Genomic DNA, 15,072 nt, shown 5'->3' with positions numbered 1-15,072 from the left:
CCTTTCATGATTATATATAAAGATAAAAGGGAGGAAAAATATATTAGTATATTTTAATTCTATTTGAAAATAGGGAGGAGGAATTATAAAATTGATTAGATATTAACAAGGGACCCTCGAAAAACCCTATTTTTTTATCTTTGTTGGCTTGAGGATGTTATAGCCTGATAGTTGATGCCTAGTTGTTGCTGTGAGGCGCTTTCTTCTATTTTATTACAGTGTTCTATGTTAGGGTTTTGGATTGCCGCTAATTCCAGAAGGTTTTAGGTTCTTTTGAAACATGTTGTAAGAAGTTTCGGGTCCCCTCAAAACCTGTTTTACCCTTTATAAAAAACAATCCACCTTCGCTTGTTACTCTCAATGCTTCCATTGATAAGAAAAACGGCCACTATTATTGAACACTAATTGTTGCATTTGATTTCATATAGTCTTTGTTCTCCACATTTACGAAGGATGATTGCAAATGTTTCTGAAAATCAATCTTATCTTCATTTAAGAGTATTCTCACGACCTCGGACATCGATGGCCTATGTTTGACAGAAGCTTGTATGCATTGAAGTGCAAGGTTTATCACCCTCAACACCTCTTCTTCGCTATACCCTTCCATCTCCTTTTCACTTTCCACCACCTCTAAGACCTTGTCATCCTCGTATAGGCTCCAAACCTGCCATAAGTTTTTTAAGTAAATGATCAAGATTTTTAAGGGAGAGAATGATGACTTTCAAGGATTAAAAGAATATTGTTAGAATTTTAAAATACCCATTGAAGAAGATATTCCATATCAGGTGGTTGCTTCAAGTCAATGCTTTTTCTACCACTGATAATTTCAAGAACCACCACACCAAAGCTATAGGTGTCAGCTTTCTCTGTTAATTGCCCACGGTTACAGTATTCAGGAGCAGTGTATCCTCTTCAAAATCCAAACAAAGGGTCTTAATATCTCTATTGAAAACTTTGAAATTAGAAAAACAGTAGATAAAGTAGGAGTTTCCTCACAGTGTTCCTGCAACTCTTGTGCTGACATGAGTTTTATCATTTGGAAGAAGTCTTGCCAGCCCAAAATCTGCTATTTTTGGCTGAAAGTTGTGGTCAAGTAATATATTGCTTGGTTTAATATCATGATGAATGATACAGACATGGAACTCCTCATGGAGATAGGCCAGACCACGAGCAGTACCCAGGATAATGTTGAACCTTTCCTTCCAACTCAAAAGTCTTTTATTTTTTCCTACATATAGCGCAATTAACTAGACTTTCAAAACCTATCATGTTCGTTGTAACAGATGAAAGAAACAAAAAAGGAATGTTAAGGGTTAGCAAACCAAATATTATTCTATCAAGGCTGCCATTAGGCATGTACTCATAAATCAAGAGTCTTTCTTGGCCTTGTCTGCAACATCCAAGTAAACGCACAAGATTTCTGTGATTAACATTAGAAATGAGTTTCACTTCGATTTCGAATTCAGAATGTGCACTGACAGAGTGACCTAATTTCAGCTTCTTTACTGCCACAACTTTGCCATTTTTCAACGTACCCTGCAAATATCAAGTAACTCATCGTTTGAATACTCAACACAGAATCCTATTATGGACTGCAAATAAATGATAAGTTACCTTAAATACTTCACCAAATCCTCCTTGTCCAAGTTTATTTGCTTGATCAAAATTGTTAGTTGCCTTTTTCAGTATCTTGAATTCAAAATCTTCTGGCCCACGGAGTTCACTTGCTCCTTCAATATCTGCTGTTCAATAAAGCTTGTATATTAGTCCTAATTAAGATCAATTGACGTGCAAGACTTTTGCTTCATTATATTAAATTTAGCCTATAACAGTTTACCTTTTTTCTGGCTTGGGCGGATAATCTGCTTCCGGAAGACAAGCAGACAATATAGAAGGGCAAGTAGGAATACCCCTCCCGCAACAGCAATTATTATCAACTTTGGAGAACTCGCCCTGTTCCCTGAAAAAGACAAACGGAGAATAGCTCAACCGTCTGACAAAATTTTTAGGAAAATCCATTTAGATGATCGACTGAAGCTCTTCGTTACTTGATTTTATGAAATTACATTTCTAAAATCGCAAATTCAAACATTCTTCTAAAGGGAAAGCGTGAAAAGTGTTTACCAAATTGCAAGCTCTTCAATTGAATATAATTAAATTCTAACCTCTGGGTAAGAAACGTGCCAAGTCGACAGTAGCATTGCTTGGGAAAAAGGGTTTGGAATCGTATCGCAAGTAGCAGCCGTCGTCCATTGCCCGTTCGTCAGAGAGAGGAAAGCAATTATTTATGTTGTCCTGAGCAATATTCAGACAACTTTCGCAGGATTTCCTTTGAATGGAACGCAAACAGAAGGCAAGTCCATAGATAGTCGCATTAGACGGGCCTTGTCTGGTCTGCGCAGCAAAATAACCATTTATTCGAGGAGTTGCCTTGCAAAGGTCACTAATCAAACTTCTTCCTGTTGCCGAAAATGAACTAGAATCTGCGGCCTCGACTGTGCCGCACACATGTTTATGTGTGACATCATTGTATTGATCATAAAAATTTGAATCTGCGTAACGCAGATAACAGCCGTCGTAGTATGCTATGGCGGACACACCAGAACAGTTCCGAATTTGATTCTCTGCAACTTTTATGCAACTAAAGCAATCGGCAGGGGACTTATCCTTTCTGCACTGCGCCAGAACGTTTACTGAAGCTGTTGTTGTGTCTGTTGATGTCTCCTGCTCTTTTGTAACAAATCCAGATAGAGCAACTTCTTTCACCACAGATGCCAGCGTGGCGTCCAAAATTTGCTCAAAGAGGGTTGAGTTGTTGGGGGAGATTCTGACGCATAGCCAGGTTAAAAGACTGGTCTCTGGATCTGCTCTAATGGGTGCTATTATTAACATGGCTAATAAAACAATCAGCCTTACACTATTCTCCACTTGCGAGATTCTACCAGCCATGGCTTTTCCCATTGACATTGGTGAGATGCTTAAAAAAGCTGTATTTCTTGATAGAAGAAAAACAGGAGCTAATTATTTTGAAGCTTTTTCTCGTTGTCTTGCCATGAAGCTTTTTCTATTTAACGTTTACTAATTGTTGGGCGATAAGACCTAACTAGTTTTAAAATCAAAGTGCACCAAAAGAGACAAAACATACTTCTAAGTTGTTATATCATGTCAATTCATCTCTCAATTATCAATAACAAATACTTTTTATTATAAATAATATTAGTACAAGTTCTCCCCACTAGATAGTACTACTTATTATGATATTGAAAGTCTTTGTATTACAATAGAATTATTTTTGGATAGATTCTTTTTTTTTGTTTAATCTTATCAATAGATTAATATGGTTGACTTAAAATATATTTTCTTAAAATTTATAATTCAATAATTTGTTGTAATCAATAAATTAATTTGATTCTTTTTTTGTTAGGTAGATTGTTGAATGGGCTAATTTCTATTATATTAAATCTAAAAAGGTTTATAGAATCCATATAACATAAGTCTTGCAAAACCCAAAATAGAATCGCAACAATACAAAATTAAATCTAAGTTAATTTATTTTTTATTAAAAATATTCTTACTAATAAATTAGTAATTAGTCCACTCTAAAAATGATTTGTATTGTATCTATTTGTCTTAATTTCTTTTTAAAGCTAACTAAATTATTTTTTAACTAATTTGTACTTGTAAAAAACCCAAACAAAAAATGAACTACATGGCTCAACTTTCCTTGCCCTATGAGTTGCCTTGTGTATTGACATGAAAAAAGGCTTGATCCAATTCTCTTGATTGCTTATTCAAATTGGAAAATCTGACTTTTTATGAAAAAAATATGGCTTAAATAGTGTTCACCATAATTACTACCTTAATGGGAGTAAAAAATTAGAACAACAATGAAATCTAAAATCCTAACCTGCATCGTTGCATAGTTCATGGGAGTAAAAGATTAGAACAATAATGAAATCTAAAATCCAAACCTATACCATTGCATAGTTCTTGGAGTGATATTTTTAGGAATTCTTGAAAGTTGAAAATTTGACATCATGGATGAAAGTTATGGCCCCTTAAAGAAAAGATCTTTAAGTGACTAAAGAGAGGAAATAGGAAATGTCAAAGATGGATTTGAAAATGTTTAATTATTTTTGTTTAGGACCACAAGGATTAGTTTAGTAAGTTACAACAATTAAGGGTTAGCGACCAAGGGCTAAGACTTGTCAGTTGGAGTCAAAACCTATTGATGGACCATGTAGTCTATCAATAGCCTAAGAAAATTTCTCACCAACGACTCCACAATGACACAATAGTAATACTCTTATGTTTATTGTAATTGAGCAAGAATTTTGGAATAGAGAAAAAATGTGCTTTGGTGTTAAAAGGTTGAATGTGAGTTTACTCATTAGCAACCATTTAAACTATCAATAAAATGTAAAATCTTTTTCACCATTCACAATGCTTCCCAAGGATATGTTTAGCATATGAAGATTGTTTGACTTTTACTTTTAATCCTTTTATGGAGAATAATATTAATATATTCACATAGAGGTTGTTTATAGATAGTGAATGTTTAGGTTTTTGTTGAAATAAAATGGTAGGAAAATATGCTATTATCTAGTAGAGTCATAGTGTGGAGATGTAGAAATGAGATTCACTACCTGATAAACATGAAAACTAGGAATTAAACCCATATAAATTAGTGTACATTAGGGAAACAATCAAAAGGGCCAACTACAAAACCTTGTGAGAGCTAGGTACATTGGTTGGATACTTCCCTTTTTTATGTGTTTTCTATCAATGAATAAAATATAATTTCAAGATACAATAATTAGGTCAAAATATATAAAACTAACAATAACCAACATTAAGAGTAAGTCATAGACCAAATATGCAAACACTGAGAACTAATCTAGAAATGGGAATCAAATAGGAACCCATGGTTCTAATTCAAGCCTAAAAGTGTGCAACTATATTGAAAGGAATCTTATTCCTAAAGGCATCTAATGTAGATATTACAAATAGATTCTAGATCATGATGTTTCTTAGATTATCTCCCTAAAATATCATCAAAGAAGTTGTCAAACACTAAACCATGTCATAGGTATTATTATTTTTCAAAGACTAGATCTCTTTGTCTTAACCTGCACTTTCCAAGTATGCAATCTTTCCCTTTTAGATCTGAATCCTACACAAAACAAAAAGATGAAAATGACATTGGGTTGTCTAGAGATTTGGCTATGTCAAAAATTGGGTTGGACTTAAATCTATAGTTCAATGATAGAAAAAGATCTTACCCATGTAGGGTATTGGCTAAATCTAAAATGAAATACCTTAATTAAAATTTTATACTTATTATATGAATCTCTTTTCCTTTAAGTCTAATGAAAGGTTGATGTTACTACGTGAAATTATTGAATTTTGTAACAAAAAAGTTTGGAACACAATCTTATAAAATTAAACAGAAAACTAGAGCACCTTCTACAAACGAGAGTAGCAAGAAAAAATATGACATATTCTTAAAAAAAAACAAAGATTAAATGATGAAATTATAATGCATAGTGATATTCTTATATAGAGAACACACAGATCATGCCCTAAACTAAATTTAGTAGAACTAGATAAAAGCATGCAAAGATAAATAAATATCAACTACAGCTAAATTAAAGTAACACTTAGTGAACTCAAAATAGAAAAAAATAACTTTGTATAAAAGGAATCTAAGTTTAGCTTAAGTTAAAAAGTAATTAAAAGACTTAATTAATTAAATAATTAGATAATTTTCCTTATTTCTCAAACACCTCATGTAAGATTAACTTAGGGAGTAGCTAAAAAGATAAAGCCGAATGCAAAATGAATGCATGAATGAGTCCTAATAATGAAGGCCTGATTAGGTTCCCATGTATAAGCCAATGCAAAGCAATGCAACTCAAACCAAGGTAGCTCTCACAAAGAGAAAAAGGGATAAAACCCTAGTGGGAGGAAACTCCTCTCCAAAAGAGAGAAAATGCAATAACTATACTAGTGAATGGAGGAAAGGACAACTCAATGTAACCCGCCACAGAGTAATTTTCTCACAATAGTAGAATGAATATCCCCACATAAGAGAGAATAAATGAGGGTGGGAATCTCCACAATGAAGAAGTATCTCACGTTCCAATGATTAATGGCTAAAGATAGAATAAGATACATTGCCTGAAAAGAACATTTATCCCCTTAAGAATAAAAAAATCTAATAGATATATAAAAAGACACTCCCATAAATAGGAAGATGTAAAAATCTGAATCCATATGCTATGTGCCTCTAGAAACTACTCAAATTTAGTTGTTTTCATGATACATAATGATTCCACAAACCAATCAGGTACATGCCAAAGTAATGTAGGAGGTGAAAAATTAGGACTCTACAAAAACTGATGAAGAATGAGGTCCATGGGCAGTGAACATGTATTGACAACACTAATAACACTCTCAAAAAAAAGGAGATGAATGTCTTGAAAATAATCTTCCAAATCTAGAATATGAGAGTTCACAAACAAGTATTATATGTCTATAAGATGTGAATCCCAAGTAGCTATGTCTAGAAGAACAATATCCTACTTCAATGAATCAATGGGGGTCATGCATGTGCCAATGCAAAAATTATTAGGAACAACAAAAGATGAATATTATTGAGATAGGCTTCTCATCCATCAGAACATGCAAGACCTCTAATATACTCAAGCTCCTCTAAAGTATCATCATCAAAGGGCATGAAACCTATATGTAAAAGTGGCAAAATATAATATTTTCTAGGATACTCTATGAATGGAGAGACATGATAATCTTCATGCATCTCAAAAGTTGATTCCAAAGTGTGGGGGGACACTCAAGGTCTGATATATCAAACAATGTCATGTTCACCATTATAACAAATCACTCCTACAACATGGTTTATGATATTAGCCCAAGTTGATCCACCTCCCAATTTGGTTGGTTTAGGTATGAAACAATATAAATAAAGAAAAAAATCTAGCCACCTAAGATGTGTGAGGATGCCATTTGGCCAAGACTCTTAATTGCCCTTTTATAGCCTAATAATAGAAGTGTAAACAAAAAAGCCCATGATACCTCCTCAAATAAAATAATTAGACCCCAATAATCTTATCACATGTGAAGAATATTAAATAGATCAATCTCCAACAAACAAATCATTCTATGTGTGAAAATATTGATGTAATTGACCAGATAGTGAAAAATAAAAAATAAAATAAAATATAATTTGTAAAAAATCTAAAACAAATAGTAGTAGATCTGTAGAGAGAACTAAATGAGGTTTCTAACAATTCTTGGTTTTGAAATATATAGTCTGGATGTGCAAAATATGACCCTAGAAGCACAAAAATAAAGACTATTTTTTTATGCCTAGGATAAACTATTGGAGCATAATCTGACAAAGACACCTACATATCTAGATCAACACCAGAACCAACCTTTCAATTATGTCTTGTTTGTGTGATTTCAAGTCCATTTGACCAAATTATATCCACAAAACCATCTACATGTGTATTAGGGTTTGAAAGGCTTGGAGGACTTCTAGAATTAGAAACTTTCCAAAAAATAGAATCTTTCCAAAAATAGATGCTTTCTAAAAATGTAAATCCTCTTGGATAGAAAGCTTCAAAAAATCGAAAGTTTCAAAAATATAATTTTTTCAAAAATAAATTTATCTCAAATATAGAATGTTCTCGAAAATGAAAAATTTCCAAAAACAAATTGACTCTAGTTTTTCTCCAAAAGATGATAAAAAAATTCCCACTTTCGCATCCACACAAGAAGGAAAACATGGAGACCCTACTATACTTCTGAGAAGAGAAATACTCAAAGTTGGAGAAGGGGTTTGCTAAATGCACACTTTGGTACCATGTTGAATTTCGCAACACAAGCCTACAAGATCGAGGAAAAAAACTAGAACACCTTCCACAAATGTGAGTAGTAAGAAAAATCTATTATATTTTTCTAAAGCAAAAATTATAGGATAAAATTACAATGCATAATGATGTGCTTATATATAAAGGACAAGGATACCCTAAACTAAATTTAAAAGAAATAAAGAAAAAGCATGAGGAGCTAAATAAAGATAAAGTACAAAGGAACTAAAGTACCACTAAGTCAACTTAAACTAGAAAGGAATAACTATAGATAAAAAGTGCCTAAGTTTATCTTAAGTGAAAAAGTAATTAAATGACCTAATTAATTAAATACTTAGATAATTGGCCTACTTACTCCGACATGAATATCAATCATGCCTTAACACAAACCTAATAATGGATGTCATCTTAAATGGATGGAATTCTAGATACTTGACCTCTCCTTCATAGTCTTAATAATCCTTATTGCTTGCTCCAAATTCTTCATGTAAATTGAATTCCTTGTTGAGAAATGTAATTGAGAGATATGTTTATTTAGAGGGGGAAATAATTTCCTTTATACTCAACCTCATGAAATAGGTTTATAATTTTGAAGAAGGTCGACATCGGGAGCATTTTCCCACTCAATTTTTTTTTACTATTAGGCAATAGGTGCCCTATCCTAGGTGGACTAAGGTGCTAGACACCCAACTATAGTCTGTCTAGGATAAGAACTATGTTGGCGAGAAGAGATAGGGTGCTAAACTTAAAAAATTAGGCACAATTTGAGCATAATCAAACATAATTAGGAGTAAGGAAGTGTTGAACAACTACAATACTAAGAGGGGGGTTGAATCAGTATTCCTTGAATCTTGAAACAATCTTATTATTATTTTGCAAACTCACTTCAATTAAAATGGAATAGAAAGGAATGAGTGATTAAATGAACAAACAAAGAAGAGATACCATCCACATCAATATACACAAGAAAACACCATATTTTTTGTGGAAAATTGTTAGGGAAAAATCACAGAGAGGGTTAACTCTCAATATAGTATAACTAGTTATAGAATATTACAAGTGCTCACAGCAAGGCTTATTGCCTAAGGCTCACTACCAAAATGAAGTCTCACTACTAAAAGGGCTTATTGACAAGAAGAGAACAAACAAAATGAACTACTAAAGTTTCATCTTACATATGCATGAAATATAGTTTCAATTAAGCTTAGTAGACAGAGATCTCACACTTATTTTTGTCTCCATCTATTCACTTCAATCATATCTGATCACTATGTCACACACCTATTTTTGTATCTTCTTGTCTCTTTATTTCTGTATATCTTTCTTACTTTCTTCATCAAAGGAATACATCACATATATATATTGATTCATATCTCAAGTTGGTCATACATGCAACCTTACAAAAAAAATATTTTACATGCTATTATGATATAATTCATACATTTCATTTATATATGTTGGCCAAGAATATAACAAAAGTTAATGCAAATAGAATAGACAAGTTATCCATAATACTTACCAATGTCCCAAAACTTCAAGATAAAAAACAATCAATCAAAGAAATGTGGATGTCGAAACAAACTGTTTAGTTCCGAAGGAGTAGAGCAACTAACAAACTGAGCTATCAGACCATGTATCTCACCTTCTAGAGATACAAATATGTACAATATACAATATAGGTATGTCTGATATAAATGAGTGTACTACCAAAACCACAAGTCCATATCTACAAGTGCAGAGTAAAACGACAAAATAACCAAAATATCAGAGTAGCAACAAAACAAGTCAATAGAAGTATGTTGACATCAATGACAACCGATAACCAACACAACATTCTCCCTCATCAATGAAAAAACTCCAATAATCTACCCCTTTGTCATTGATGGCAACATGTATTCAAAAAATTTATTCACTTCAAAAAATATTCTCTTCCAAAAAAAAAAACTCCTTTTCAAAATATCAACTATTCTATTATTTCTCCTCCTTTCTGCTTACACTTCAATATTCTCACATCGTCATCTTATTCTCTCCCACTTCATATTTCTAAATTCTCTCTCCCTTTGCCAGACATCTTATTCTTTCATTCTCTCCCCCTTTTCCAACAAGGACAAAGGGTATGAAAGAAAGATACGTATACACATATTATCCTTAGTAGCAATGCGTGAAAAAATGAAAGTCTTGGTTACCTTTATGTGGAAAACTATCCTTGTACTTTTCTTTGAGATTTGGGAGAAAATAATTCCAAGAGCTAATAACACATCTCAATGCCATGCACTGACAATTGCATTACAGAAGAAGGTCAATAACACTAATCGAATAATCTACGACAAGTAAGTTCAACTCTTCCTTCTCTGTATCTTCTAGTAGATGAGTAAAATGATCCATTCTAGTTTTAATAATTTCTTTAACAATCGAGAACTTCCTACAAAAATGATCTCTCTATCATTGTAGTCAGGATAATTCCAACCGTGATGAGTTAATCTTATTCATTAATGCACCATCCTTATCTTTAAAAATATTGAACGATTCAGCTAAATTGTTCATCTCAGACTCAAGGGAGCAATCTTTATTTTATGATTTGGCATGCCAGCAAGCCACCTAATACAATACTTGTAAAAACTGGCAACAACACCCATAGACTTCCTCATGTCCTTTATGCATTTATTCAATTTCTTTTATGCAACAACATATTTTCTACTCATGGATCTTGCGACCTCATCTTGAAGATCTAGTTTTCCTTTTTTAGTGGCTTTAAGAGATAATTGCTCACTCAGTTGATCAAATAGTTCTTCCAAGAAATTTTTTTCAATAGAATCAAGAATAATATCATTTCAGATCAACTAAATAGTCAAAGATTCTTCAATTCTGTCCTTATTATATGATGGTCATGATAACCATGCATTTCCAATTTTTTTAATTCCATCTCGTTCCCCAAACACCTTTAATACTTTAACAACTTGACAAGGGTCTTCATCAGAAGAACCAAAGGGTTCCTTCTACACCACGTTTTCTGCTATAACTATTCTCTTTTGCTTTATATTAACTTTAACAATCTCAACATCATCAATACTAATGATTTCAACCTTTTATTTTCTATCTGACTTCCTCTTCTTTGAAAGCGAAGAAGGGATCTCAATTGATTTTAGGAGGATCCTTCTAGAGCCATCTATTTGGTAACACTTGAGCCATTGATTTCTTCATAAGTCCGGGACTTATATTCAGTGAGATCTACTTGAAGACTAATAAGTTAATCTGCATACATCACACATTCTTCATTACCGATTTCTTATTCAAATCCTAATAACTAGACCTTTTAGGGAAACATAGCTTCCATAAAATAATGATTACGATCAATGAAGAAAGTAATAGTATCTCTATACTTCTCAACACATCTTTTTGAGATCCTATATCTCAAAATTAATCTCTTCCAGAGTTCATAGAAATATTCTTTGCACACCCTATCTCTATTATTTAAATGATCTAAATATCTTTTGATTTCCTTTGTAATAGGTAAGTTCTCATCCCAAGTGACATTCTCCTTCAATGGTAATGAATCTAAAAAGTAGAAAGGTAGACATACAATGAATGATCTGAAATAAAAGAGATAACCATTATTCTTAGTTAATTCAATATTACTCAACACTTGCTGTCTCAATAATTTGCGCAAATCATAGTTCATTTCTATCGTATCCATATAATAAGCAACATATACAAGAATAGTCGATGTAGACCTTTATTTGCTCTAAAAGTAAATCTTATAAGTAATGTTCATAGCAACATACCTTACTAAAGGGTCTGTAATGGTATCAATTTGTAGAGCACTTTGATCTCTAGTTACAGCTCTCAAATCTTCAACCTCTTTGTTTCTTATTGATTTCTTCGTAGGTATGGTTTCATCCAAATAAAGACCAGTAACAACCTTCAGAGCTTCCTTTGTAATCTAATATAGTCTATCTAGCGAAATGCAATCATCATGAATTCTTCTTAATATAATCTTGATCAAATATTCATCAATTATCATAAAAAATTCACTCCTAATATCCAAACCATTGTGCCCTAACTTAGCTATTGATAGTAAATTTTCCCTAGAAAGAGAATCTTCATTTTTTTTATTTTCACATTTTTTTTATTCCTAAATTTGTACATCAATAAACTTGTAAATATCTTCAAGACATACCACCCTAGCTAGTAGTGATGGAAATGCACCAACCGAAACATCTCTTATTCGTTCTTTCATATATTTATTGAATTTGGGTTAGGATTCATCTTCATAACTGACAAACTTGCTAGAATCCATGAGATAAAATTTGCAAATACCTTAGTGATTCCCCTCAAATACTTCATTTTTCTCCTCAAATTATCAATTCACCAATAGCAAAATGATTAAAAATTAACTTTAAGTTCTTTGCTAAAAGACCTAGGCTTTTATTGCCAAAACTATCATATCACCAAAAGGCTCCTATATAATTTTACCTATGTGAACAGTCACTTTCTGAACCTTCTCATTCTACCGCATACCAATATTTTCTACCACCATCTTCACTAGGATTTTAGATGCATCATCTTACTCAACATATCAACTTGTGGTTACAACAACATTCAACCTCTTCAACAGGGGAAAAGGATCTTCATTATAGCTCCCCCTAAGCCAAAGCTTCCAGACTAGTGTCTACAGGGGATTTCTACATCAGAGCCAAATGCAACAACAATTTCTATCAAATATACTTCCTTTTTCTTGAAATATTTTTCATTTCTACATCAATCTTCTTCACCAATTCATTCTTTTTTAGTGAATTGTTTCTCTTTATATTCTTGCTTCTACACACTTTCGCAATGTGTCCAACTTTATTACAACTAAAGCATTTGACATTCCTCTATTCTGAGTTTCTTGTAGTCATTCTAGATTTGCATTGATTAGTCTTGTGCCCAAAACCATTGCATAACTAACAATAACCGTAAAAGAATCTATTTCTTCCATCCAGAATTGGATTTCTACAATTACTAGCCTTATGACCAAATCTCTTGCAAGTAAAACACTAAACATTTTGATTCGCTAGATATTTCTACATTCTAAAGCCTTATGTCCAAATTTATTACAAGAGAAACAAAAACCATTGAATGAATTCCAAAGAAAATCAATTGTGGATTCGATGCAAAAGATGGTGGCTATGGTAAGTCATATGAAGAAAGACTATGATAATCGAATGGAAGATAAAATCAAGAAAGAGTTTGAGGGAGATTGAGTCAGATGGAGAACAAATTTCAGAAAGTGAATGAGAATTTGATATCTTTGGTCACTTACAGTTATAAAGTGGTGAAGATATCTACTGAAAGCATAAATGCCATGGTTGGAAAGCTCGAGAGTCTCCATCAAGAAGGTAATGTTGTGGATGTGGAGGCCTTGGACAAAAAACATGAGGAAATGGTTGGGCCTTGTAAGAGAACTAGAGCCGATTTGAAGAAAAAATCTGCCAACCAAGAAATCCAAGAGCTCAAGAAAATTTCTCTAAATATGACTCAACTAGAAACTGAGGCTACGGAGGCCCTTAAAAAATTGTTCTAGTTTCTTCCTTTCTGTTGTCTCTTTGCTAGGTTTCGGCTTTGTATTGGTCTTTTGTTGACTTTGGGCTGGTTTTTTAATAGTTATCTCTATATGCAATTTTTTGATGTAAATTCTTGTTAAAGGGTTTCGGGTCGCCTCAAATCCTGTTTGTTTCTTGTAATAAAAAAGCAAATATTTATTATTATACTGAGACAAATTCTCCCAACTATATAATACTTGTTTGTTATGATAATCTAATCAACAGATTAATATGATTGACTTCAAATATATTTCCTTAAATATTATATTTTCAATCATTTTATTTTAATCGATAAATTAATTTGAATATTGTTTCTAAATATTCTTACAAATAAATTAATACTCAATTAGTTTTTATGTCTGCTATCAAACTAAACGAGCTCTCACCACACAGAAAACAAAAACCAAATCTATACGCCATCATTTGTTTTAAATGAAATACACCAAAGAAAGACAAAGATTATTGTTTTATTCAGACGTGATATTTGATAATATTATTATAAATAATAGTTTTTCGCAAAAAGCATAAAGTCCGCCCATCCTCATGGATAATCAAATAATAACCTTTTAAAATTTTGTCCGCCGGCTGGGCAGTTGAACCAACCATTCTGCATTATCCCATTTATATTGGAAGTCAAACTCTAAATAACAGCGTTGACGATAGTATTTAGCTCTTTGGAAGCCCCCAAATCGTATAAACGACCATTAAAAAATTAATGGTCAAGGATAGATTTATAATTAAGGGTAAGATTACAATTATAATTTATTTTTATTTTGGTTTAGGGTTAAAAGTAAAAGTAAGATTATAATTAAAATTTGGGTCATATTTATAATTAAGAAGTGTTAAAATTAAGATTAGAGTTAGAATAAGGATAGGATGAGAATTAAGATTAGAGAAAAAAATAAATAGAAATAGAAAATAAATAAATAGAAATAGAATCTTCACTCCCTTACTAAAAGTGGAATATATTAATCTAACAAGAATCTGTTGATCTCACACTAGATCTAACCTACTTCTGTGTTGCTATGTCATGCCAACTCAACTATCAATTAGATAACACACTCCCCTTGCATCAACAACAAACATTTTTTATTATAAATAATACAAAGAAATGTTCTCCCCAATACATGGTACTTGTTTATTATGATATTGGAGCTCTCTAGATTATAATAGAATTAGTTTTGGATAGATTCTTTTCATCTAATCTTATCAATAGATTAATATGGTTGACTTAAAATATATTTTCTTAAATGCTTATTTCAATAATTTTGTTGTAATCAATAAATTAATTCAAATGTTTTTTCTAAATGTTCTTAATAAAAAATTAGTAATTACTCAATTTGTTTTAGAAAAATGCAAAAAGCATATAAATTATATTAATTACATATTTGAGTAGGTAGAACAAATGAAATGTTTGGGAGCAATTCTCAAACATATAGAAATCACCAATAGCTATTGTGAAACAAAATGGGAGCTATTCTACACCAAAGGAAAGAGAAATATCAAGACATGTTACAAGAAGCCAAGATCAAGTTGATACAAACATAAACTGATAATGATTGACAAAAAAACATAATACAGAAAAATCATTGGTG

General features: G+C 32.1%; 1 protein-coding gene across 1 annotated transcript; it reads right to left on the bottom strand.

The window, feature by feature from the left end:
- Positions 1–391: 391 nt before the first annotated feature.
- On the bottom strand, positions 392–2,961 carry LOC131065154 (cysteine-rich receptor-like protein kinase 3). Its single transcript, XM_057999591.2, has 7 exons — positions 2,166–2,961; positions 1,838–1,960; positions 1,615–1,739; positions 1,323–1,536; positions 997–1,228; positions 760–910; positions 392–664 (listed from the first exon to the last, which is right to left on the bottom strand). The coding sequence occupies exons 1-7, from the start codon at positions 2,959–2,961 to the stop codon at positions 392–394; spliced, it is 1,914 nt and encodes a 637-aa protein (XP_057855574.2).
- Between the last annotated feature and the right edge of the window lie 12,111 nt (positions 2,962–15,072).

The sequence above is a fragment of the Cryptomeria japonica genome, chromosome 10 (assembly GCF_030272615.1).
Source record: "Cryptomeria japonica chromosome 10, Sugi_1.0, whole genome shotgun sequence".
Taxonomy (NCBI): Eukaryota; Viridiplantae; Streptophyta; class Pinopsida; order Cupressales; family Cupressaceae; genus Cryptomeria; species Cryptomeria japonica.
This window is presented reverse-complemented; position numbering and strand designations above follow the sequence as displayed.